The sequence below is a fragment of the Scatophagus argus genome, chromosome 9 (genome assembly GCF_020382885.2).
Source record: "Scatophagus argus isolate fScaArg1 chromosome 9, fScaArg1.pri, whole genome shotgun sequence".
Lineage (NCBI taxonomy): Eukaryota > Metazoa > Chordata > Actinopteri > Scatophagidae > Scatophagus > Scatophagus argus.
In genome coordinates this window covers 18,961,680-18,984,780 of record NC_058501.1, presented here as the reverse complement: position 1 = coordinate 18,984,780, position 23,101 = coordinate 18,961,680, and the positions used below count along the sequence as shown (strand labels likewise).

The 23,101-nt window shown below is 41.1% G+C and overlaps 4 protein-coding genes across 8 annotated transcripts; 2 read left to right on the top strand and 2 right to left on the bottom strand.

The window, feature by feature from the left end:
• Positions 1-510: 510 nt before the first annotated feature.
• Positions 511-5,784, top strand: mecr (mitochondrial trans-2-enoyl-CoA reductase). 2 transcript variants are annotated; one of them, XM_046399019.1, is made up of 11 exons: positions 511-579; positions 814-891; positions 1,798-1,895; positions 2,002-2,133; positions 2,226-2,369; positions 3,958-4,060; positions 4,282-4,384; positions 4,528-4,601; positions 4,685-4,745; positions 4,839-4,911; positions 4,983-5,784. In XM_046399019.1, exons 1-11 carry the CDS (start codon positions 563-565, stop codon positions 5,144-5,146), a joined length of 1,047 nt encoding a protein of 348 aa, XP_046254975.1. In that variant the 5' UTR covers positions 511-562; the 3' UTR covers positions 5,147-5,784. The 2 variants fall into 2 exon arrangements, with proteins under 2 accessions (XP_046254975.1, XP_046254974.1); XM_046399018.1 differs by lacking the exon at positions 511-579 and having other exon boundaries at positions 586-891.
• On the bottom strand, positions 5,628-9,203 carry smpdl3b (sphingomyelin phosphodiesterase acid like 3B). Of its 2 annotated transcripts, XM_046399012.1 has the most exons (9): positions 9,079-9,203; positions 8,414-8,539; positions 8,082-8,295; positions 7,705-7,802; positions 7,473-7,616; positions 7,144-7,313; positions 6,761-6,941; positions 6,477-6,610; positions 5,628-6,329 (listed from the first exon to the last, which is right to left on the bottom strand). In XM_046399012.1, the coding sequence occupies exons 2-9, from the start codon at positions 8,475-8,477 to the stop codon at positions 5,967-5,969; spliced, it is 1,368 nt and encodes a 455-aa protein (XP_046254968.1). In that variant the 5' UTR covers positions 8,478-8,539; positions 9,079-9,203; the 3' UTR covers positions 5,628-5,966. The 2 variants fall into 2 exon arrangements, with proteins under 2 accessions (XP_046254968.1, XP_046254967.1); XM_046399011.1 differs by lacking the exon at positions 9,079-9,203 and having other exon boundaries at positions 8,414-8,812.
• rpa2 (replication protein A2) lies at positions 8,461-15,030 on the top strand. Of its 2 annotated transcripts, none has more exons than XM_046399020.1 (9): positions 8,461-8,533; positions 9,722-9,816; positions 11,234-11,335; positions 11,762-11,875; positions 12,310-12,384; positions 12,701-12,817; positions 13,192-13,320; positions 13,740-13,834; positions 14,516-15,030. In XM_046399020.1, the coding sequence occupies exons 1-9, from the start codon at positions 8,476-8,478 to the stop codon at positions 14,601-14,603; spliced, it is 873 nt and encodes a 290-aa protein (XP_046254976.1). In that variant the 5' UTR covers positions 8,461-8,475; the 3' UTR covers positions 14,604-15,030. The 2 variants fall into 2 exon arrangements, with proteins under 2 accessions (XP_046254976.1, XP_046254977.1); XM_046399021.1 differs by lacking the exon at positions 8,461-8,533 and adding an exon at positions 9,330-9,490.
• themis2 (thymocyte selection associated family member 2) lies at positions 14,964-21,982 on the bottom strand. Of its 2 annotated transcripts, none has more exons than XM_046399009.1 (6): positions 21,775-21,982; positions 21,219-21,359; positions 20,713-21,138; positions 18,059-19,251; positions 17,697-17,814; positions 14,964-16,730 (listed from the first exon to the last, which is right to left on the bottom strand). In XM_046399009.1, exons 1-6 carry the CDS (start codon positions 21,875-21,877, stop codon positions 16,618-16,620), a joined length of 2,094 nt encoding a protein of 697 aa, XP_046254965.1. In that variant the 5' UTR covers positions 21,878-21,982; the 3' UTR covers positions 14,964-16,617. The 2 variants fall into 2 exon arrangements, with proteins under 2 accessions (XP_046254965.1, XP_046254966.1); XM_046399010.1 differs by lacking the exon at positions 21,775-21,982 and adding an exon at positions 21,509-21,768.
• Between the last annotated feature and the right edge of the window lie 1,119 nt (positions 21,983-23,101).

Below are 23,101 nucleotides of genomic sequence, written 5' to 3'. Positions count from 1 at the left end.
CTAAAAGATTCATGGTTAAAGTACTTCATAAAGCAAAAAATACCAAAGAGATTCTCAAATGGGTTCATTTGTGGCTTTTCTCCTTAAACACATAGTAATAAATTACATGTTTGGATTTGATGAAAGAAGATATATATTCATGGTTGTATGGAAATATTTTCCTATACTTCTAAATATTTTCAAGACTTAATCACCCAGGACGTAGAATCAAGTAACATTAAAAGAAGAAAAAAGTTATTCATCAATAGTGACATTTATGGTTGATTTCATTCTTATATTACTAAGTTAGATAGTGACGTGAAACTTCGGTAGAAGCACTGAAAAACTGTACCGTCCATTACACCACAGAAAAGAAACATGTAAACAGTCAATGTGAAACAGTGAGAAGACCACAGTCTCTTACATTCTTGCACCAACATGAAGTGAAATATAGAACAGTTCCCCTTTTCTCTCTGTGGTAGCCTTAAAACCTAACCTAAGCACACCATAACATGGGTCGAACTAACGGCAACGAGTTACCGTGTTTATCCGCCAGGGGCGCTGCACTCTCCTTGTGTCTTCAATGACGCAAACTCGGGGGTAAAATCAAATATGGCCGCACAGTAGGACGAATGTGGTTAAAACTAGCATTTCAAATGACAAATATTATTGACTGTTGGATTTGTTTTCATGTTTCGAAGTTAATTCCTGTGTCGCGATGTGGCTGCCACTTCACACAGTCTGTTTAGGAAGGCGGACAGTCTGCATAAAGAGCTCCGTCGCTGCTGTTTTAAAATGTATGCACAGAGGTAATGCTAACGTTTCTCTCTTCAGTCATTCAGCTGGACTGCGAGCACAGACGTGCCAGGCTCTTCTGTACAGAAAACACGGAGACCCTTCTCAAGTCGTTCAGTAAGACCCCCCTTGTAAATAAACGTTAAATAAATTGTCCCATACTAAGGCTCAGGAAAAAGGCTTTCCTTCAGCGGGGTGGCGCGGTTAACCACTCACACGTTTGCCAAACCAGCCATTTAGCCTTAAGTCTTTTTCCTGTAAAACTGAAAATTGCTCTTTGAAAACACTATTCATAAAGCATTAATCTCACCTTTTTGTATCTTGTCCAATTAAGTTCTCTAGTGCCGCGTCTTCTTCGTTCTATTTTGGTTTGACAAACAATTACTTTGCCCGTTACTGCCCCTTGAGGCCGGAGGTCGAGAACACACACTGGTACTTCATAGGTGGCTCGTCGTGGTTGCTGCTCCCACAATGGCCACAAGAGACAACAATGAGCCAAAGTGACGTTTGGAAAATACAAAAACGATATTAGGTTTATTGGATGTGTTATACATGGAAAATGGCTTCAAAGTTAAAGATTAATTGGGTAGTTTTACAAATGTAAATCATTAACCATCCCACCTAAAGATTTCACATAGGCGCATCCCTAAGCTTTACTGCTGAATTAGGAAGTGGTTTGCAGGGCTTATGTTAAGCAGACTAAAGAAACAAATCATCCCTTTTGAGAAGCTGGAACAAGCTAGCAGTTATTTTTACTTGAAGTAACTTGTTGGTCATTAACGTTCTGTAGACTGACTGATCAGTGAATCTGCTAAATGTTTCAGCACTACTGAAAATCTTCCTGCTCTGTTTTATGTTTTACCTGTTAGTACATTGTTGTTTAATAATGCCATAAGGCTGTCAGTGAAAACTTCAGGGACCACGATGGTAATACAGACTGATAAGCTAAAATCACCAAAAATGATATCAGTTTGTATAAATAATGATTTAATATACATAATAACCTAAGTTTCTTGTTGCTAGGTTAGAGGATGTGCGTCTACCTCCCTTAGGTGCAAAGGATGTCTTGGTTAAAATGCTGGCAGCTCCAATCAACCCATCTGACATCAACATGATTCAAGGTATTGGGTGTGCCACTTCACACCAGAATGCCAACAGGAACAAGAAACTGCACACAGTTTTTATTTTCATAAGATATGAAGATGTTCACGTGACGTATTTTTTCAGGAACTTATGCTATCCTGCCTGACCTCCCAGCTGTTGGGGGCAATGAGGGTGTGGCCCAGGTTGTAGAGGTGGGCAGCCAGGTGAAGTCCCTCAAAACAGGAGACTGGGTCATCCCAAAAGATGCTGGTCTGGGTAAATAACAATTTGAACTAGATGAATTCACCGTCACAATCGTTACTATTCTAACATGAGAGCTTACGGTGTTCATGCCTTTGTGTGAGCAGGGACATGGAGGACAGAGGCGGTGCTGGCTGAGGACGTTGTCATCTCACTGCCGAATGATATTCCCTTGTTGTGTGCGGCCACGCTGGGGGTGAATCCCTGCACTGCCTTGAGGATGCTCTCTGATTTTGAGGATCTCAAGCCAGGTAGTCATTTTCTATGAGGGGCCGTCAGGGACATTATTCAGAATTACCATTCACACACATGTATGGTATATAAAACGCAACATATTCACACACTATAGTAAAACCCTCACACACTTACAAGTGAAATGCTCTCACACACACTATTGAAATGCTCTCATACACACTATTGAAATGCACTCACACGAACTATTGAAATGCTCTCACACACACTATTGAAATGTTGCGCTCACACACACACACTGGTGTAAACAGAAGGCGTTTCAGTGTAACTGGACGGCAGCTCAGAAGAGGAAGTTGAGTGTGAAGTGGAGCGCACATCTCATCTCCGGAGCTCTCCGGTGGCCTAACAGACACACAAACACAATATTTTGGCACCGGCAGAGACGAATTGAACATTTGCCAGCACGGATGCAGCTTTAGTAAAGAGAGACTATTGAGCACAGCAGTTTTTGTCTGAAAAACTCAACTGGCTTGTCCAAGTGTCGTCTTAGCTTGTTCGGCTTCAAGCTGTCACAAGCTAGCACTTTAAGACAGACAACACACTGGGGTCTCTCTTCATTACCCACCGTCGCACAGGTGAAGCCAAAGACAAGATATGTGTCGTCCTATTTTCTAGTCTTTGCCTTGGAAGGAAATTAGTTTGGAAGCACATTTGCAGATACTTCATCCTCTACTTTGCGTTTACGTGAGAGCCCAGTGAAAAACTTGTCCATGTTATGCTTGCAGTGTCATTTATTGATTCATTCATTCATTCCACCCGTGCTCCATGCCCCCCTGCAATGGCGCTGTGCCCCCCACCCCACCCCACCCCAAGGGGGCGCGCCCACCACTTTGGAAACCGCTCCATTAGACAATGTTTGAATTGTCTCCGCCGATGCCAAAATATTGTTTAACAGGGCGACAGCCACCAGAGAGCTCCTGAGTTGACGTGCGCTCCACTTCACCCTCTACTTGAAAACTCCACTTCCTCCTCTGACCCGCCTTCCAGTTACACTGAAACGCCTTCCGTTTACACTGAAATCTCAGTAGTGTGTGTCAGAATGTTTCAATAGTTTGTTTCAGTTGTGTGTATGAGAGAATTTTAGTAGTGTGTGTGAGAGCGTTTCAATAGTGTGTGTAAGAGCATTTTAGTAGTGTGTGTGAGAGCGTAACGTTTCAGTAGTGTGTTTGAAAGCATTTTAGTAGCGTGTGTGAGAGCGTAACATTTTAGTAGTGTGTATGAGAGCATTTTAGTAGTGTGTATGAGAGAGCATGACATCTCAGTAGTGTATGTGAAAGCATTTCTCTTGTAAGTGTGTGAGGTTTTTACTATAGTGTGTGAATATGTTGTGTTTTATATTCGTGTGTGAATGGTAATTCTGAATGATGTCCCTGACGGCCCCTCATAATTTTCACACATGTAGTCATAGTCATAAGTGCTGCTCGTTCATCAAGAAACAGGTTGTTTACTGAAATACTGACCAAATAAAAACGGAAATTGAGAGTTGAGGATGCAGCGTTCCTGCTTAAATCATCTCTAAAAACATGACATGCTGTGCAGTATTCTTGCCTTCATATGACAACTTCCCTCACTCTGCTGTTCTTTCAGGTGATTCTGTGATCCAAAATGCAGCCAACAGCGGAGTTGGGCAGGCTGTGATACAGATTGCTGCAGCAAAGGGAATAAACACTATCAATGTCGTCAGAGACAGGTGAACTCTGTCATATTAGATTAACTCTTAAATGTCTATTATGGGTAAATAATTGACTGGTGACGTTTAAGCCCTCATCCCTACAGAGTATACTGAGTCTTTTCAGGAGAGGAGTTTTTCAGTCCAAATCATTGGCTCAGGTTAGAGTTAGTTTTTTTGTGTGCATTGTGTAGCATTTATGACTAATAATGAACTTCTTCATTGTGTCTTCCTTTACAAAGGCCAGAGTTCACACAACTCAGTGATAGGCTGAAGGCCATCGGAGCAACTCATGTGATCAGAGAAGAGACACTGAGGCGGCCTGAGATAAAGGAACTGTTCAAGGTCTGTGTGTCTGAAGATCATGTAAAAGAAATGATCATGTGGCTTAAGCAACTGGTGACACACGCAATAATTCTGTTTTGTTTTGTTTGATTATTATTATTAAGGTTATGATCATTATTATTGTTATTCTTGTTTTGAAAAAGACCTGTCCAAAGCCTAAACTGGCACTGAATGGAGTTGGGGGCAAGAGTGCAACAGAACTGCTCCGTCATTTACAGTGAGTAGGTGCCGACATGATCTAATATCTGACACTGAAGATCAAACCTGGTCATTAAATGCCATGATTCCCATGTCTTCCAGGTTTGGAGGATCTATGGTGACGTATGGGGGGATGGCCAAACAGCCAGTTACTGTCCCAGTGGTGAGAAGAAACCTCCTGTGGCATAGCAGATTTAACATTAAATTCCACAGACACTTTTCTCTCAGTACACTCAAATAAAATTGTTCTCTCCAGAGTGCCCTCATTTTCAAGGACGTGAAGGTTCGAGGATTTTGGGTCACACAGTGGAAGAAAGATCACTCAAATGGTGAGTCAGCTTGGAATTTCATAGACCCAAATAAGCCTTTTAACATGAATTTAATGAGACTTTCTCCTTAGATGGAACAGCATTTAGAGCTATGCTGGATGAACTGTGCTGCCTCATCCAGCAGGGAAAGCTGACGGCTCCTGCCTGCACCAAAGTGGGCCTTCAAGACTACAGCAAGGCTTTGGAGGCAGCCATGCAACCTTTCACTTCAGCTAAACAGGTCCTGATCATGTGAGCGGATGTATCACATACACTGTCAAGACCACAGTGAATGAACTGAAGTGCTGAACTAAGCCTCAGGACTGCCACGTTATTTTTGTCACGCCAATCATATACACTGCTCAAGTACATACTTGTAATAAATGTGTCTTCACAGATACACACAACAAACTTAAGCATTTGTCACGTTTGGACTTGAGTTCCCATAAGTTTACTGACAGTAATTTAACACTCAACAGATCTTTACACAGCGATATTAGATAACAGGAAACGTAATGCAACTTCACCTGATATGCTTAGTAACAGTTTGCACTGTTACAAAATTATATGGACATGAGTCAGTGCATATGATATTAATCAACAGATTGACTGCCCTGATAATACTGATATTCACAGTGCATTGATCCCTGCTGTTAAAATAACATTTAAACTAAAAGCTACTGTTTTATCCAATTCTGGTTTTATTCAGTAGTTAAAGTAGAGTTAGACAGAGAAGCTTGGCAGGAAAGAAACATCAGACCCAAGTGTGGATTTTATTCAGAGCATTGATGTAGAACTTTATGAACTTTATCCTCCAGAGCCATTGAATACCAGTGACTGGAAATGAAGTGTTCAACTCATACCAATAAATCACAGCAAAGAGGCCACACCAAAGATTGCATAAGCCAAAGGTTGTTTTTTTTTTCCCTTGCTTAAGCATGTAAAGCACAACTTACTTAAATTATAGATGTCATGTAAATGAAAACATGACTGTAAAGTGTAGGAATTTAAAACAAATATTTTCACTACCATAATACTCGGGATCTCGAATTTCAGTTTTCCTAATCAGATGATCGTTAGCGATTTGCCAACATCAGACTTACAGCCACAGAGAGGATGGGTAGCAAGCCACCATAAACGGCAGCTGCTCCTTCTATTTCTAGACAATGTTCATACCTGTCAAAGTCTACCTCTCTGGCTGCACATACGTGGTCAACCCGGCAGTCACTGTCACACTCCGTCAGGTCATAGCTGACAGAGTTGAACTCGTAGTACTTCTGTAAGTAGCAGTGGTCATTAGCAATGTGCTCCAGAGCCTGATGCATTGAGTGTGGGGAGGCGTCTGGTACTCTGAAGCTCTCTGTGAGGCGATACTCTTTCTCCCAGCGACCTCGGGCTGCGTTAGCGTGAGTCAGGTTCAGGTAATATGTGACCACATCCTGTGTGTGTTTAGAATCAGACAATCCACAATAAAAATGTTAGGTGCTTTTGTGGAGGTTGCACACCATTTGAAAATACAAATAGCAGCTTTGAAAAGGCTTCATAACATATTTGAATGTAAATTATACAGACTGGCCTTGACTTACTTTGACCAGGAGTGTTTGGGTGTCATATTCAAAGACACGGATCCCAGGGTTGTTGGCTCCATCCTTGACTCCGGGAAGTGTTGTTTTCCACGGTGTGACACCCGGGGTGAGAAACATTGTGCTGATAGGAGATCCTGTAGAAACAGAAGAGCCATCACCTCTGATTGCCACAGTGACATGTGTAAAAGTGCAAGTGACATCTGGACACTTAATGCGAGAGTCACTGACGTAAAACAAGGAAAAACATTGGTAGTAACAGCAGGAGTACAACAGTCTGACCTTACCGTCTGAGTTGTAGAACATTCGGAAGCTGTCCGTGTGGTGGTGGCCAAAGAACTGTCCAAGGATGACTGAATGATGCTTCTGAATTAAATCCAAGTACAGCTTATTGAATTTAGCTGTGAACCACGGCTTACTTCTTTTCTTCTCAAAGAAACCTGGGGGCACGTGGCCAATGATGTACACCTGGCAGAGAAACCAGTGTAGAGTGAGAAAGTTTGTAGTTCATGTTTGTGCAAGGCATGAGGTAAACCGGGCTGAGGTAACTAGAGGCATTATTTTGCAAGTAATATTTAATTGCCCTCTTTGTGCTCTTTCAAACATGACAGCAAATTGAAAGAAGGCATAGCAGTGAATGAAGGTGGCACAGATCAACAAGATGCTTTGCCTTTTCTTTGTTGTTGGCGGCCTCTGTGAGAACCTGGTCTGCCCAGCTAAAGTGTCCCGCTGGGTCATCCATGTCTGTGGTTAGCTTGTTCTGGTCATAGAAGAGGTTAGTGTTGAGGACCAGCATCCTGAAACCCGTTCGATTCAGCAGCTTCTCTGTGTAATATCCACCTGTAAAAAGAACAAAAAAAAAATGCTGGCAGTTTTAATGCAATTGAATGTATTTTGTAACACATATTTTATGCACAATTTTTCCATAAACTGATTCTTAGAGCTCTTGTGTTAGTATCAAAAGGACACTTGTCACAGGAGACAGGAGGCTCTATCCACCTTTTTTAAATGTTCCTCGAGACTCAGGATCCAACCAGTGCTGCCACATTTCTGCTATTTGCTCATAGATGTAGTTTGGGCCTGCAGGAAGTTGGCTTTTAGGGTGGTAGTCATGGTTGCCCAGGGCAGAGTACACTTTAGTGTCTACGGAAGGTAAGAATGCAAAGATATCACCATTAATGTTTTTTCTCCCCCTTAGGCACACAAGATTGTCTCTTGCCTGCAAGCTTACCTGGAAACATCTGATTTATGATGTGTGTGAGGTTGCTGATGATATTGAGGACTGCCTCTTCTCCCAGTTCTTCATTGGGCACATGTGGTGTGTCGTCTCTGAGCAGCAAAACAAATTAGATGGAAGTAATTATTTCTTGGGCCCACTTGAGTACCAACTTTTGCAGTGTAGGGATAAACTTCACAATGGAGCCCCATCACTTTAGTGGGGCAGTGGTTCCAAATGTGTCCATAATTCATGACATCTCTTTAAAAAACAACCATCGATTGTAACTAAGCAAGAAGCAAGCATTTGTCTCTTTTGTGGAAACTGACTTGGGACTCAACAAGCCAGCATTCAAATATGATTTATGAAAAATATCAGCCTAAGGCACATACCCTGTCCACACGATGAAGTCTGGGTCGGGTAGAATATCCTTCATAGCATACATAGAGGAGTTAATAAGGTGCCATGGCGAGTCACAGGCGTAGTCTCCAAACTTCCCCGCGTTGGCTGCGGGTCGATCACCGCTTGATGCGCACACAAGTTCAGGATTATCGGTCAGTTTGTATGTGGGATCCCAGTGCAAATCCGTGATGTGCCAAAAGTTTCCTGGTTAAAGACAATGCGTAATAACGCACATGAAGATGTCTGTGCGCTGAGAAAAGAGCTTTCCAACAAGAAAATTTTTAATGTGGTACACTAATCAGTGGCATTTTTCCACACTTACCCGACAGCGCAAGGACCTCTTTGAAAAGCAGATAAGATAGGAACAGCCTTACTGTGGTGGACATGTTGAACTCTCTGAGAAAAGCAAACGTCCAACAAAAGTCAGCTCCCGGCTTCAGAGGTAAGTCTATAAAGAGCAAAGTAAGATAAGATACAGCAATTCATGACGCGGATTGAAGGTGGTCCATTTCTCTGCAAATTCTCTCTGTTGTTCAAACGTGAAATATGGAAAGATTAACAGCCAATCTCTGACAGCCTAACATAAATTACGTATAATAAAGGAGTTCAGTCAGTGTGCGATTTATTAGCTGTAGTCAACACCATAAACATACTTTTGGCTGCATGCCCAGAACACATACTGTAAAGTAAATCGCTTGGCTATGAAAAAATATGTATCATGGACTTTAATTCGGCTGTTAAAACAATGTGATGGACAACATGCAGGCTATTTTTAGAGTACATGTTTGAGAATGCCATATAAGCGCATCAAATACACCAATCCGGGTACTTGAATGTCGAATTCCTTCACGTGAACTTTTAATTTCGTAGGCTATAAAATAAAATCAGCAGACATACTGTTACAGCCAAATGTTTACATTTTTGTTACAGTGTAATGTAGATCGTCAGTACACACAATATTTACAACAGGACTTGAAAGCAACAAACCCTTGGCTCGTATTCTGTGTTTGTGCCCCAACGCATGCCTTTCAGGTAATCCTATCCTAAGGACTGTGTACCCTCCTCAACAAGCTGTATCAGACAAATTTCTGGTAAATAGACCTAATAATATGTAGTTGTGAGTTACAGTTGTCATTTTTATCGAGAACACGAAATTTGTATGGTTCAAGAGAACAGCGGCTGCCTGACAAGCATTAATCAGGGCTTAAATACCCACAATGTCCTCAGAGGTTTCGCGGGACTTCTGATGCGCGCATGCGTCGTGCCTTGAGTTTCACGCGCGGGACTGCACTGCAAGGAAGAAGTCTCAAATCCACCAGCGTTGTGTCTGTTCCTGTCCCTTACTTTTCAGGTTTTAGTTTACTATCTTAATAAAAAGGTACCAGCATGTGGAATCAGGGTGAGTTTAGTATTCACACTTTGTGTTCAGAAAGTTGTGAAGTCGGCTTGTTGACGTTTTTTGGCTGTGGCTAACGTTAGCTTGACCAACGTCACTTTCCTCTTTGTTGATGTTGTTGTTGTTGTTGTGTCCCCGATGTTAACGTCAGATGGCAAAAATAGCGTTGAAAGTGCGAGGCATGGCGAACAGACGGTTGCATATCTAAGCTGTCACTCCTTTTTGCTTTTTCAGGAGGGTACAGCGAGTCGACTATGGTCGGAGGTTACACTCAGTCTCCAGGAGGCTTTGCATCACCTGCCCTATCCCAGGGAGGAGAGAAAAAGGGGGTTTGTACTGAAGTTCACACTACACGTCCTTGATGATACACTGGAAACTTGAAATAAATGTGTCACAGTATAATCAAAACAACTTCACCCTTTAAAGGCATCATATGCCAGTCGTTGGTTGCCATTCAAAGTGAACAAAGCAGTGAAACGGAGAATCACAACATTATTTTCTGATTGTGTCTTGGTGATTACCTTCTAAATCAAAAATAAACATGTCCACAACCTCGCAGGAAAGTGTCACATAGCTGGATTTTTTATTTATTTTTTTAAGAATTCAGCACAGGCTTCACCTGGTCAGTTGTTAACCTCTCTGCTCTGCCCATGTGTGAGTGTGTGGTTCAACCCCAACCTGCAGTTCACACAGACCGAGCAAAATAGAGCGATGGAGACAGCGGTGTAACCTGGTTACTGAAGCGCTGACTTCTGACCTGCGGTTGGTATTGTCTTGTTGCCACACACCGCTGCCCAAAGGTTGAAACCCAGAAACATCCCGATCAAAGCAAAACAGCACATAAAGAAGATAATAGATGATATCAGTAGGTCCTTTGTCATTGCATCATGCCTTTGCCTCTTTGTGGGTGAAAGTAGAATCTCCACTTATGGTCACAGCTGTCTTTATTTTGATAGCCATTTGTGCTTCTTACAAGACCTTTTACTAAGTGCCAAGAGAATCAGAAAACGGGTTAGTTTAGCTGCACTTTCTTCATGCTGCTGACAAGGTTTATTATTAGAAGGTAGGTCAACTTAGTTGTGTGTTGCTAACTTTAAAATACTCTCTGCTTTGTGGACTTTCAAATGTGCATGCTAAATTCTTTTCTAAAAGTATGTGTTTCGTGGTAGGATCGTATTTTCAAACAGTAAAAACATCATCTCTACGACTCTTTTCCAATTTGCCACGTTTCATTTACTTAGTAACATCATTAGCTAACCTGTGAAGAAGTGTTTGTCACAGACATACACATATTGACTGACTACGTTCCACAGATTACCATCTTCAACCTCTTTGCGAATGTTCTCAGACCACATTTTTTTTACTGTTGTTGATTCCCTTTTTGCAGGTTCCTGGCACAGCACCGTTAGTATTTCGTTTTTTTTTTCAGTATTTTTACAGCTTTTGTTTTCACTCAGAAGAGGTTGTGATCATTCTCACGACAGGGAACTGATGAAAATTATGTTAGCCAGCTTTCATAAATACAGGAGAAGACTGTGTTTCTGTAGCTGAAGAAACTGCTGCACCCTTCTGGTGGCTCATTAGTTCTGATCAAGATGGATTCCTTTTGTGTTAGACTATACATTGAAATGGATTCATGATCCTATCAGATTTATGAATTTGTGCACATATTCATGGTGTGCGGAGGGAAAACTGACAGTCGGGTGGTGGGACACAGCATTTAACCTGTGAATGTATGTTTTGCAGAGAACCCGTGCCACACAGATAATCCCCTGCACAGTGTCACAGCTGATGTCTGCCTCCCAGGCTGATGAGGCCTTCAGAGTAGGAGATGTGGAAGTTGCCCAGGTAAGCTGAAACAAAGCATGGTGGGAGATCTAAAATCTGAACATTTACAAGTTCTTATTTATCTAATGTGATGCTTCAGTGCTTTTCCGCCAAAGGATAGCAAACAGAAAATGTTGTAGTTTTGGACTGTAGGTTGGATAAAGCAACTTGTTTGAATACATAATCCTGGCATTTTTTCATGACATCTTTGAGGGAAAAAAAAACAAACAGTAAATCAAGAAAATGATAAGAAGACATATCAATGATGCAGATAATTGTTGTCAGATTAGTTCTATGTGGTTCAATTATCAGCTGTTTGTTTAATCACTAAACTGGACATGATCTGTAAGACACCTCTATTGAGTTACAGTTCAAGTTAGAGTCCCAGGAAAGGTTATCTCTGTTGGACCAAAACAGACAGTTAACAGTTCATCTTCTGTGTCATAGGTTACCATTGTGGGAGTCATCAGGAGCACAGACAAATCCATGACCAACATCCAGTACAAGGTTGATGACATGACAGGTGCCCCCATGGATGTGAAGCAGTGGGTAGACACAGAGGTCAGTAGGGGTGCGCAGACTATTTAGAAATGGTGTACTGCTGCTGTTTTAATCTCACTTGTGAGGGAAGTATGATTCATTTGTTTGTAAAAGATAAATGTTTAAAACCCTATCACAAGAAGGCCGCAATATTGGTGCTTTCTTTTTCAGTTGATGCTCTTTAGTCATTTAAAATCCTGGATTATTTTTGCAAATAGTTAACAGAATATTCATTACTCACTGTATTTCCCGGCTAACGACGTTCAACTTCTTTATTAGACCGAAGAAGGTTCGTTTCACAGGTTGGCATTTAACATATTACATCATATTTTATATACTCATCATGTTCATTTTGGAGAACTAAAAATTGTTTTTTGTTCAGAAGCTATAGCATATCTTTGTTTGGTAAACTGCACAAGTCATGCCCTGAAGAAATGCTGTTTTGGTTTGTGCAGGACCCCGGTGTGGACAGCACTGTCCTGCCTCCAGGCACATACGTCAAAGTCTCTGGCAATTTACGCTCCTTTCAGGTGAGTTTACTGTCCTGAAATTCTCTCTACAGCCCTCAGAAACAAACAGCCTCTTCTTTCTCCCAAAACAGTTGTTAGGCCCAGTGGCAACTATATTTTGACTGTGGCAGCCCAGCACAAGCTTAACCAGCAGTTCTGCCCGTTGGGCTTTCCAGCCCTTTGAGCTGCCCCACTGTAACTATAGTTTAACAGTCTCTCATAAATTAGGGCTGGTACAAGATGTTTATCTCCCAGATCAATACTATCACATTCTCTGGATGCCACTTTGATTCAGGATCAGTTCTCAGTTGACATGTCTTTTGTCTTCCTGTGTCAGAACCACCGATCAGTCGTGGCTTTCAGCGTCAGACCTCTAGAGGACATGAATGAAATCACATCGCATATGCTGGAAGTTGTCCAGGCACATATGGTGCTCAGCAAGCCTCAAAGCACGGTGAGACATATTAAGCATAAAACCCAACAGCCTTTTTTGTTGGAAAATGCAGAAAACTGAGAAACTTAGGTTCACTTATCTTGTATAAATATGTGAGAGAAGTAAAATATAAACAAGCCATTGGTTTAAAGACACTGGTAAGTGAGCAAAACTACACCAGTGTGACGTATTTAAATTATATGAGACATCTGTTATCTGAGGAGACCACACTGCACCTGGTTTCTCTGTTCTGTTTTATGTAGTTTTTTCCCATGTACACAACATGCAGTATTCAAATTAGGCATCTCACTTTTCTAGGTATTTATAATCGAGGATGTGCTTTTTGTAGTTTCCAGGAAATGTGTCAAAACCATTTAGTTTTGTTTCTCTTTCAGTCAGGGGCTGGAGGGGGGATGAGCAGCAGCGTCATGCCCATGTCACGGCCAGGCCCAGAAAGCATGGGAGGAGGCTACGCTGGCGCTAACGACATGACTAACAACGGGTTGAGTGCCAACCAGAATCAGGTGAACCTGACTGATATATTATGATTAGGGCTCTTGGAAAAGCTGGCTCCATTATTCAGCGCAGAGTGGCACTGTTAATTGATGGACTTCGCAATTACATATACTAAAAAAAAAATTCAACTGATGCAAAAATGCCAATTAATGTAGACGAGAACATTAAATAAATCTAAAAACTGGTGGTGACTTTTCAAGCCAAAGGCTTTATTTAGAAAGTGAAACAAGTTGCACCTTGCAATCCTCAACTTGCAGCTTATATTTCCTGTTCCTACTCCCATTAAGTATGTATTACATGAAAATAACTTTCTCAGAAAAAAGAACTTGTGGTTATAAACAACAAAAGTTTCTCACATTGAGGGATGCCTTTGTTTTGTGTTTCTCATTATGTGCATGTTTTAATATGTCATTGTTCATGTCACAAGGTGCTGAGTTTGATTAGAGGTTGCCCATACCCGCAAGGTATCAGCATTCAGGACCTAAAGCAGAGACTCAGTGGAATGAGTCTGGCCGTTATCAAGTAAGTCAAGTTCCGCTTCAAGTTTAAAGAGTAACTAAACCACATTTTTTTCTGTTGAAAATCAATTTAAATAGGTATTTAGCAGGGTTACTGATTGATTCCGGTCCAACTTTGTTATAAATATGCATAGCAACTGCCCTCTACAGCTTAAAACTCGGCTATTTCAACTGAATTCTGTGAGTAGCTGAGCTGGAGGCAGGTGACGTTTGGTGACAGCCTACGTCACCAACCACCCCATATGCCTGCCTGCCGCCACAGCGGCGTTCTAGGCGCATTTGTTGAATTTCTTGGATAGCAGAAGTTAGATCACTACTGGGGTTTAGTTACTCTGTAAGCAGAGCGTCGAATTTATGATTTGCACCATGGTCTCATGGGGTTTCTGTCAGTTCAGTTAAACGAGACAAAAGCTGACCTCAGTAAATTTTAACTAATGACATTTTTAGCAGATGATAGTTATGTTTGTTCACATGTAGCTGGCTTGACCACATATGACCTGCTGCTTTATTTGTTCAGAATAATCTGTTTTGTGGAAGGGATGCTTCCTCAGCCCCCATTTTTTAACTTGGAAGAGAACTTCTTCTGACAAACGCTATGAATAATTTTATAGTTTTTTATGTCAGTAGCCTCTGGTATTTTTATGTTTCAAAAATACCATTATTATTTCTCTTCATGATCTAACAGGCAAGCAGTGGAGTTCCTAAGCAACGAAGGTCACATCTTTTCCACCATTGACGAAGACCACTTCAAGTCAACAGACAATGATGATTAGACACCTTCTAAGTACCAGTGGGGTTACTTATGTGATATTTAACCTGATAAAAATCATTAGTATAGATTTTATAACTTAAACTTAAACTAACACAGCCGCTCTGACCTTGTTAATTCTGGAGAGCTGAGCAAATTCCATGAGAACTTCTTTGTTAAGGTACAATGGTTGGTGGTAGTTAGAAAGAAAACACATGGTTCACTGACACTTGGTTCACACATCCTGTATTCCTGAGTTTACTTCTGCTATTTTGCAAAGCCCAAAAGGGAGGCATTTGAAGAAGCTGTTGTTGGCAGTTAAGACTGTTTGTTTGTACTTTCCCCGCTCCTTTGTAAAGCATTTTGTAATTTTAAAGACTTGAAACATAAGTAAGTCAATTTATTTCTTTGTCTGTAACTTTTGCCAAAATTAAAAGATTGTACAAAATGCAGTCGGGCCGTTTGCCAGGACCTCTTGTGTCTTAATTTACACATACATATGATGAACAAGCAGTTTTTGTAGTTTTATTAAGAGTTAAATATAGAAATACATTAACACAAATTAATGAAATGAATTGAATTAATAGTTTCAATGGACAAGAGACACAAAATGAACTTCTATATCATCTTACTCTTACTTTTGCAGTGAGGCTTAATGGCAATAAAAGAAAAGGTGCAAAACCAATATTAGTTCTTTGGAAATTGTTGTCATGCAACATTTAATAACATAACATTAACATGTAATACAAACTTTTGGTTCTCAGATCAGTAGTTTTCTGTAATTGCTGACAGGTATTATGCTAAATCCAAAATTAGAATGCATTTACATGTGAGAAGCTGAAGAGTTGCCTGTTTATCATCTTTGCGGCTAAGGGATTTGCTTATTGGTGGGGACACATGTTCCTTCCTGTTTAGAGTTTGCATATACATAAAGTCACTATACCACAAATGTCTATCTTTACAGTGCTTAGAAATGTCCCTTTATCAGGTTATTTTTAAGGCTGTTGTTTGTGGTGTAATGTTAGGCTGTATACTGTGGAGCATTGCTGTTGTTTCGTCCCAAGGTGGACGACATACAGTAACTGTTTAGTATTGCACAATATAATGACACTGTATACACAACTACATTCTGCAACCCCCAAAACTACCATATATGGTTTGAACTACTTGCTACAAGTTTGAACAAAAAGCACAAAAGCATCGTTTCATATCTCAGGAAATACTGAAACGAAAGAGTAACATGTCAAATTAATATATATGTAGTCACAATTAAGTACTTGTTTAATTGCATTATTAGTCATTATAAAGCACTTAATAATGTCTTATTCCGCATCCACATTCTACAACCGTATTCTACCAGTTTTCCCCTCAGTATCTTCCTGATTAATTATCAATAGTAAGGACTTATTTGTACGTGGATAACAATCGTAATATTCTTTGTGCTTTATATAGTGACTAATAAAGAGCAACTATGCCACTAACATTGTATGGACAAAAGTATTGGTACTGTTTTTCAGTGGCTGGGTTCGGCCCCTTACGTCCAGCGAAGGGAAATCTTTTTGGACATTTTGTACAATGCTATGCTTCCAACTTTGTGGCAGCAGTTTGGGGAAGGCCCTTTTTATTTTACCATGACTTTGCCCCAGTGCACAAAGCAAAGCTCCATGAAGACACGGTTGGATGAGTTTGGTGTGGAAGAACTTGACTGGCCCACCCACACCTTTGCAATGAACAGGAGCGTAGATTGTGAGCCAGGCCTTTTCGTCCAACATCAGTGCTTGACCTCACAAATGCTCTACTGCATGAATGGGCAATAAAATGGTGGTGTATTGATCAGGTGTCCCAATACTTTTGTCTATACAGTGTATATGCATGCCAGTAAGCAGCTGGTTAATGATGAGTATGTGTACCTTAATAATAAAGTAACATTAATTTAACATTCAGTAGGAAAACTTAAAAACTGCAATACGACCTCTTCTTCAGTCACTCTTTAAGTTCCCGCCACCCATACGTGATCTTTTGTAATTCCAGCATAATTTTTAGTAGAACATGACATTCTCTTGCGCTGCCTTCATCATTGTCACCAACGCATCGTCCACGGTTTCATAGTCATGGTCGCTATCCACATCTGCTGCAACGTCAGTCTCTGACTCTGGGGAGGAAAAGAACGTGTGGTTATTTAGTTAGTAATGTTCTATTCTATTCTATAAAAAGAAAAAGTGTTGTCACATTCTTCAGTGAGCCGTAGTGTTTCACTGGGCGACATGTCTCTTCATTGTCGTGAACACTTTTGAGTCAAATCTTCATGCACTGTGCTGGGGGCCACTTTTAAAAAGGCTGCGTTCACCACTTTCTGAGAAAACTTTTGAATTTATGTAAAAACAAACTTGAAAATGGTCCAGAAACGCTGACCCAAGCGTACGTGCAGTAAACAGGAGAAATGTGAAACTGCAACTGCAGTGGCACAAGGACGCAGTGTGAGAAACAGTTTAAAATTGTTCACGTTTTGTTTGCCAGCTAACGTCTTTTTTTTCCCGTCTGAGCTTCGCCAGCAGACACTCAGATTTGAGACTGTGAAATGTTCTTGTCCTTCTTTTTTTCTCTTCTTTTCTTTCTTTCTTTTTTCTTTTCTTTCCTTTTCTTATTTAACCCCTCCGCCTGCTGTGTGCCATAATCATTTTTTTCTTTACTTCATCAAGTCAGGTACATAATATCAAGTACATTTCACTTATATTATAATGCGTTACAGGAGGTGCATAAATGTGCGTCACATTTTGGGTTGTCTGCGATTTCTAAAGGGAAGCAAGCAGGGAATATGCATGCACACTGTGTCATAAATAAGAATACTGTGCTCTGTATTTGTAGCCCTTCCTTTGTTTCAACTTATTACTTAAAACGAAGTACAAATTTGTGACTTGTAAATATTTACATCTTCTGTTTGAACAAATAAAGTCAGGAGCTGAGAGCCACAGACAGGGAGGTGAAGAAAGTATTTTTGATTTTAGTCTTTTTATGGAATTTATCTACTGTAATTAAAAAAACAGAATAACATCAGAATTGTCCTTAAAGTGATGTCAGTATGGTTGAAATCTGTTATAATGTTTGCAAAAACATTCACCATCTGTCTTAGGCTTCTGCATTTTCACATAAGTGTTTGGCAAAGCCATGGCTGTTGGCCTCTCATGGTCCGAGTGCTTTCGGGGTACGACTGGTGGAGGCTCTTCATCTAAGAAAGCCTGTAAAACAAGGGAAAGGGGAAGAAGCAAATTAATGCAAGACCTCTGTATCATAACAAAAAGAGGAAACCGTTTGTGTTTGCATAGTTAGTGATATTTGTACTAGTTATATTTAGATGGGAAGCTGTGGTATATGCATATGTATAAACGTACATTTCTACAGAGACGTGTGAGAAGATGGCAAGAAGACCTGTTGAAACCGCAGTAGATTCTGTGTATGTCTGGCGTGAAAAGCCGTACTTACTGGAGGAGGGGGAGCAGGAGGCCTTCTTTTGCTATTTAAAGTCAAGTCGGCTAATTCTTTGGTCGGGACACTTTTGTCTTGTCGATGTTTGGACTTGGATGATTTTTTTGACGTTTTTTTGCAAGACTTGGAAGATGACAGATTTCGCTTTGGTGGTCGAGGCGGAGGAGCTGCATCTGAGTTCTCTTGTTTGTGAAATTCATAAAGGAACGTGTCTGTCACCTCAGTGACCCTCTCCGTACGGCACTCAGGTGGTTGATCGCTGGGCCATGGCAGGGGGTCCTTGGTAAAAGAGACAGACATAGAAATCCACCGGGCTGGGATCTCGAAACAGTGGGCTGGTCTGTGTGTAAAGCTTGCCTGGATGGTCGGCTCTAACATAGCCCCCTCTATTCTGAGACATGCAAACCCAACAAGTGGATCAGTCTCAAGTCCAGTGTCACGGCTCACCACTTTAACATCCAGGGGCAAACTGAACTCCTTACCCAAGTCCCTGAGCTTGTACTTCTTGTTATCAGTGAGCACCTCTACAAAGTGTCCCTGCATGTACAGAGGCAGAAAAATCTCCTCCCTCTCATCGTCCTGTTGGACATCTTCTTCATCGTCATCTTCCCCGTCATCCGGATCTTGGAGACGTTGACACAAAAGAGCCTCAACAGACTGCTTCTGTCCCGTGTTACCTTCACAAGGCAACTCCATCCTTTCACAGCGCACAACCTCCAGCTGCTCTCCCACGCTGAGGGCAGGCAGACCCTCCTCTTCCACTTCCTCACAGTTTTTTGTCACACTGACCCTCAGAACTTTTGCTTGGGTTGAAGCAACATACAGCTCGTACACCGAATTAAACTCTCTTGGCCGCCTCCGAAATCGTCCACCGTATTGCTGAGAAACGAGGAAGTACTGCTGTACCTTTCGGCTTTTCAAGCTGGACAATAAAATCATGGCTGAGGTTCCTTTCTTGTGGAAAATCAGTTGGTTCTTGCATTTAAGTTCTGTCAGCCAGCTGGACTTGAACAGAGAGCAAGCCTCTGGGCCTTCCAGTATCTCCATGACAGAAGGGAAGGATTCATCTGGCTGGGAAATGACCTCTGTCAGACTGAGCGGCGTCACAAAATGCACATCCTGACACCCGTCGGTAACATCAACCACATCCACCTCTAAGCTGGAAGGAAACTGCAATACATTCTTCCTCACTGTGCGAAAATGAGATAAATGATATTAGAAAACATTGACACTGTGAAATCGAAATAGTGTTCAGTGATGAAGTATTCAGAACTTTTGCAAGAAGCAATAAAAGATCATAAAAGTAAAGATATCAAAAACAAAATGTACTTAAAGTATCATAAGTAAAAGTATCCATTATACAGAAAAATGGTCCCTGTGTCATATCACACTATTGTAAGTGGTTCTAAAACTCATTCTGGCATGCCCTCATCCGTCAGAATCCAAAAGAAGATCATGTCCCCCACCCTAAGGTTTTCTTTTTTCTTTAGTCATTAACGATAACTGTGTTTCCACTGCAGGAAGTTTGCCAAAGGGACGTTCAGAGGAACTCAGGAACAAGGGACATTATTTTGCTCCCGAAAAACACTATAATGTACAGTATATAACTTAATTATGTTTTTATTTATACTTTACTGTGCGATGAAATAACTCAGTTGGGAGTGCGTTAGCTTGCAGATCTAAAGGTCCCTGTTTCTCTCCCGGGTTTTGGCAGCGAGAGCACATTACATACTGAAGGACTAAACCCACCCAGGTCACAGGCTCTTTACTCCGCTGCCATCTGGGATGTGCACAACGCAGCTTAAGAACAGTTTCTATCCCACCGCCATCACTCATTTGAACTCTCTATGCCACCTGCCCCCCCACCCCCCCACTGCCCCAGGACTTGCTGCACCCACGACGTTCACCCCTTTGCACACACCTCAGCACACATTCCACGCTGCAACTCCAGCACTCATGGGTCTGGTGCAGCGTTCGCTGTTCTACCTCCCCTGCTACATTGCACCTCACTGTATACCAGTGCTACTCTGCTGTGCAATACTTTTTCGTATCGTACTGCTGCGCAATAATACTACTCTGTCGTGCAATACTTGGACTTGCGAAATACCACTTTGCTGCTGTGCATATTCTACACATTATCAATTTATTCCTAGCAACTGTATATTTTTCTTAGGTAGATTTGTGTATCTGTTTATATTATTTATCTTTGCTGTATATATTGTCGTACATTTTAGAACCTTCATTCTATTTAACTGTTCTTATCTACTCCTTCTTACTCTGTGCATCTGCTGGCCTGCTCCGAACAACATCTCACTGTCCTTGTATAGTGAAAATAAAGACTTCTATTTCTTCTGATGAGTTGATGTTCGTTTATATTTGGTAATTTAAACTATAGAGATAATATTTAATGAGCTCATTTTTGGTTTTGTGGGTAACACCCTAATCTGCACACAACTCTAAACTGGGGAATAAAGCTGTAGCATAAAAGACGAAACACTTAAGTTAAGTGCAAGTACTTCAAAATCATATTTAAGAGCAGTTATATTCCACTGTAATTTACTTGAAAATAAAAAAAACAAAATATTATGTATGTAAGATGCAGATACGTTTAATTTTTCTTAAATAAAAACTACAAACTTGGATATTCTTACTGTTCATTATGGCGTGGACCTGGTATATTGGCGTGAGGACAAGTGGACAGTCACTCTTAGCGGTGTTCATGAAGTGAAATCTTCGACTACGTAGGCAAAGCGAAGACATGATCTCCCTCAGAGTGAAGCATTCCTCGCTCTCGCACTCCCTGAACTCCCCTTGAGAAGAAAGTGGGATACACACTTCTGCAGAGGCTTCCTGTTGCCCTTGAACATGGCAACGCAGTTTAGCCTCCTCACCCTCATGCCGTACAATGGAGAGTACTGTCAAAATTTTCCCAGGCCCCACTGTGAAATTGTCAAATGTCAACTTGGAGCGGCAGGTGAAAGTGAAGGGAAGGCAGGATTCCAGGTCCACTGGCCTCAGGCTCACCATCTCCTCAACTGTACTGTACGGCATCTCCTCAGGAATAACCTTGAACAAGCCTGAGAAATAGCAATAAGTGTCAGCGTTCAAACCCAAATTAGCTGTTCTCACGAGAATCTTGTTAGGAGCTCAAACCGACCTGTGTGGTTGATAGGCAGCTCAAACTTCTCATTGTTGCTGATGTCCTCACAGCAAACTGATTGGAGCTCAAAGCCAATGACCTTGATGAGATCCCCAGTAGAAAAGCACACTTCGCTCCCAGAAATTTCATATATAGACCCTGAAACAGAAAGTAAGAAATGGAATAAAAAAGGAACCAAAAATGCAAGATCAGCAGTCGGGATTAAGAAGAACTATCGTATAATATAACATAATGTAACGTGATGTTTTTCTTATTTGTGTCTTATTTTCAGAATCTTATGTACTCACATATAACAGTCATTTCCAGTTACCAATCATGATCGGTACTAACTTTTCAACTAAAACAAATGCTCATTGTGTTATCCGGCTTCAGTAACATCTGGGTTAAGAAAAGAGGGAAACACGTATGCTATGGAGAATAAAAGTATTCAGGAGATACAGACACAACACAGAAATCTAGACCCATTACAATATGTAGCGATCTCATCTCTTCAGATAATCTCTAATCTTCTCACACGTTTGGCTCATGATGGATAAAATGATTAAAGACCAACCTTGGAAATACACTCCAGAGCAAACTTGTAGAATTCTCGGCAGACAAGCGGTGTCCAATGATGCAATGAGCTGCTGAAGAGGCAAAGCAGTCATACCTGCCATGACTGCTGCCTTAGTGTGCCGCGATCAAAAGTGTACGCAGATCGCAGATGACAAGAGCAGCATAAAAGGGTGATGCTCTCACAGTCAAAAACCACAAAACTGAATGAGGAAGTTAACATGAGCTGTTTGCACGATGCTTGCATTCACAGATGGAGGCCTAGTTTTACAACTTGAGCTTCGCAATGTTGTGAGGTTTATGCAAGGAAATATAATTTATTATTCTGTGGTTTAATTGATCCATCATAAAGCTTTCGTTTCCCATTGCAGAAAGAAAATCAACCAAGGCAACAAGGTGTATACCACTACAAGGAAATTGCAAAGTAAAAATTTGAGTTTCTTGCCTTTTGTATGTCAAGCAGATTGATGTGGTTTTGTTTGGCAAAAGTGCTGCTATCACATAATAACCAAGTGAACAGATTACACAGCTCCAAACAGAAAATATTCCACATACAATAATGATGGTTATTATTTGACAGGCATGTTTCACCCAGCTGAGCCAGAAGAGGGTTAGCGGAACTCCTGGGAGAATCTCATTTTAGTCACTGTAACACCCTGCTCCCCAAATATATCCTGGTCCCAGTGCCCTTCTAAGCCTATGACACATTCTTTAAGAGGGGAATTTACCCTCTATTCTCTCAGAGGCATAGCAGGAAAAAAAAAAGACAGCACCCTCATTTCCTTCTGCTGATGTGCACTGTTGAATAACCTGAGCTACCTCCCACATCTGTGACATGACGAGGCAGCCCCTCACAGCACAGGACAAAAACCCACAACACTTTCCAGATGAGCCCACAACAGTCTCAACGTTCACACTGATCTGCTGGATGAAGCTGTTAGCGCTCCAAATGCGTGACAATACACTGAGTTGTGTCGAGAATATTTAACAGCATGCTCCTCTTGGTAACCACACTCAATACACAACATCTCACAAAGTGCAAAGTCTTTACCACAAACAAAAACCTGTGTTTGTTAGGTTGTCAAACCACTGACTTCCCACAACAATTCGAGATCCATTTAAAACTTTTGATGCAATACAGTCTGTAGTTTCAAGTCAAATATCTCGGATGTGATGCCACCTAGTGGTTGAGGGGATTCACTGTTTTTCTCTTTCATTTTAGCACAACTGTGTGAGCATGATAACTTTGCACAGTTTCATCTTAAGTTAGGGACATAATCAAGCTCATACGCTGTAGATTGCCAGTTGCCTGATTTAAGATTAACATG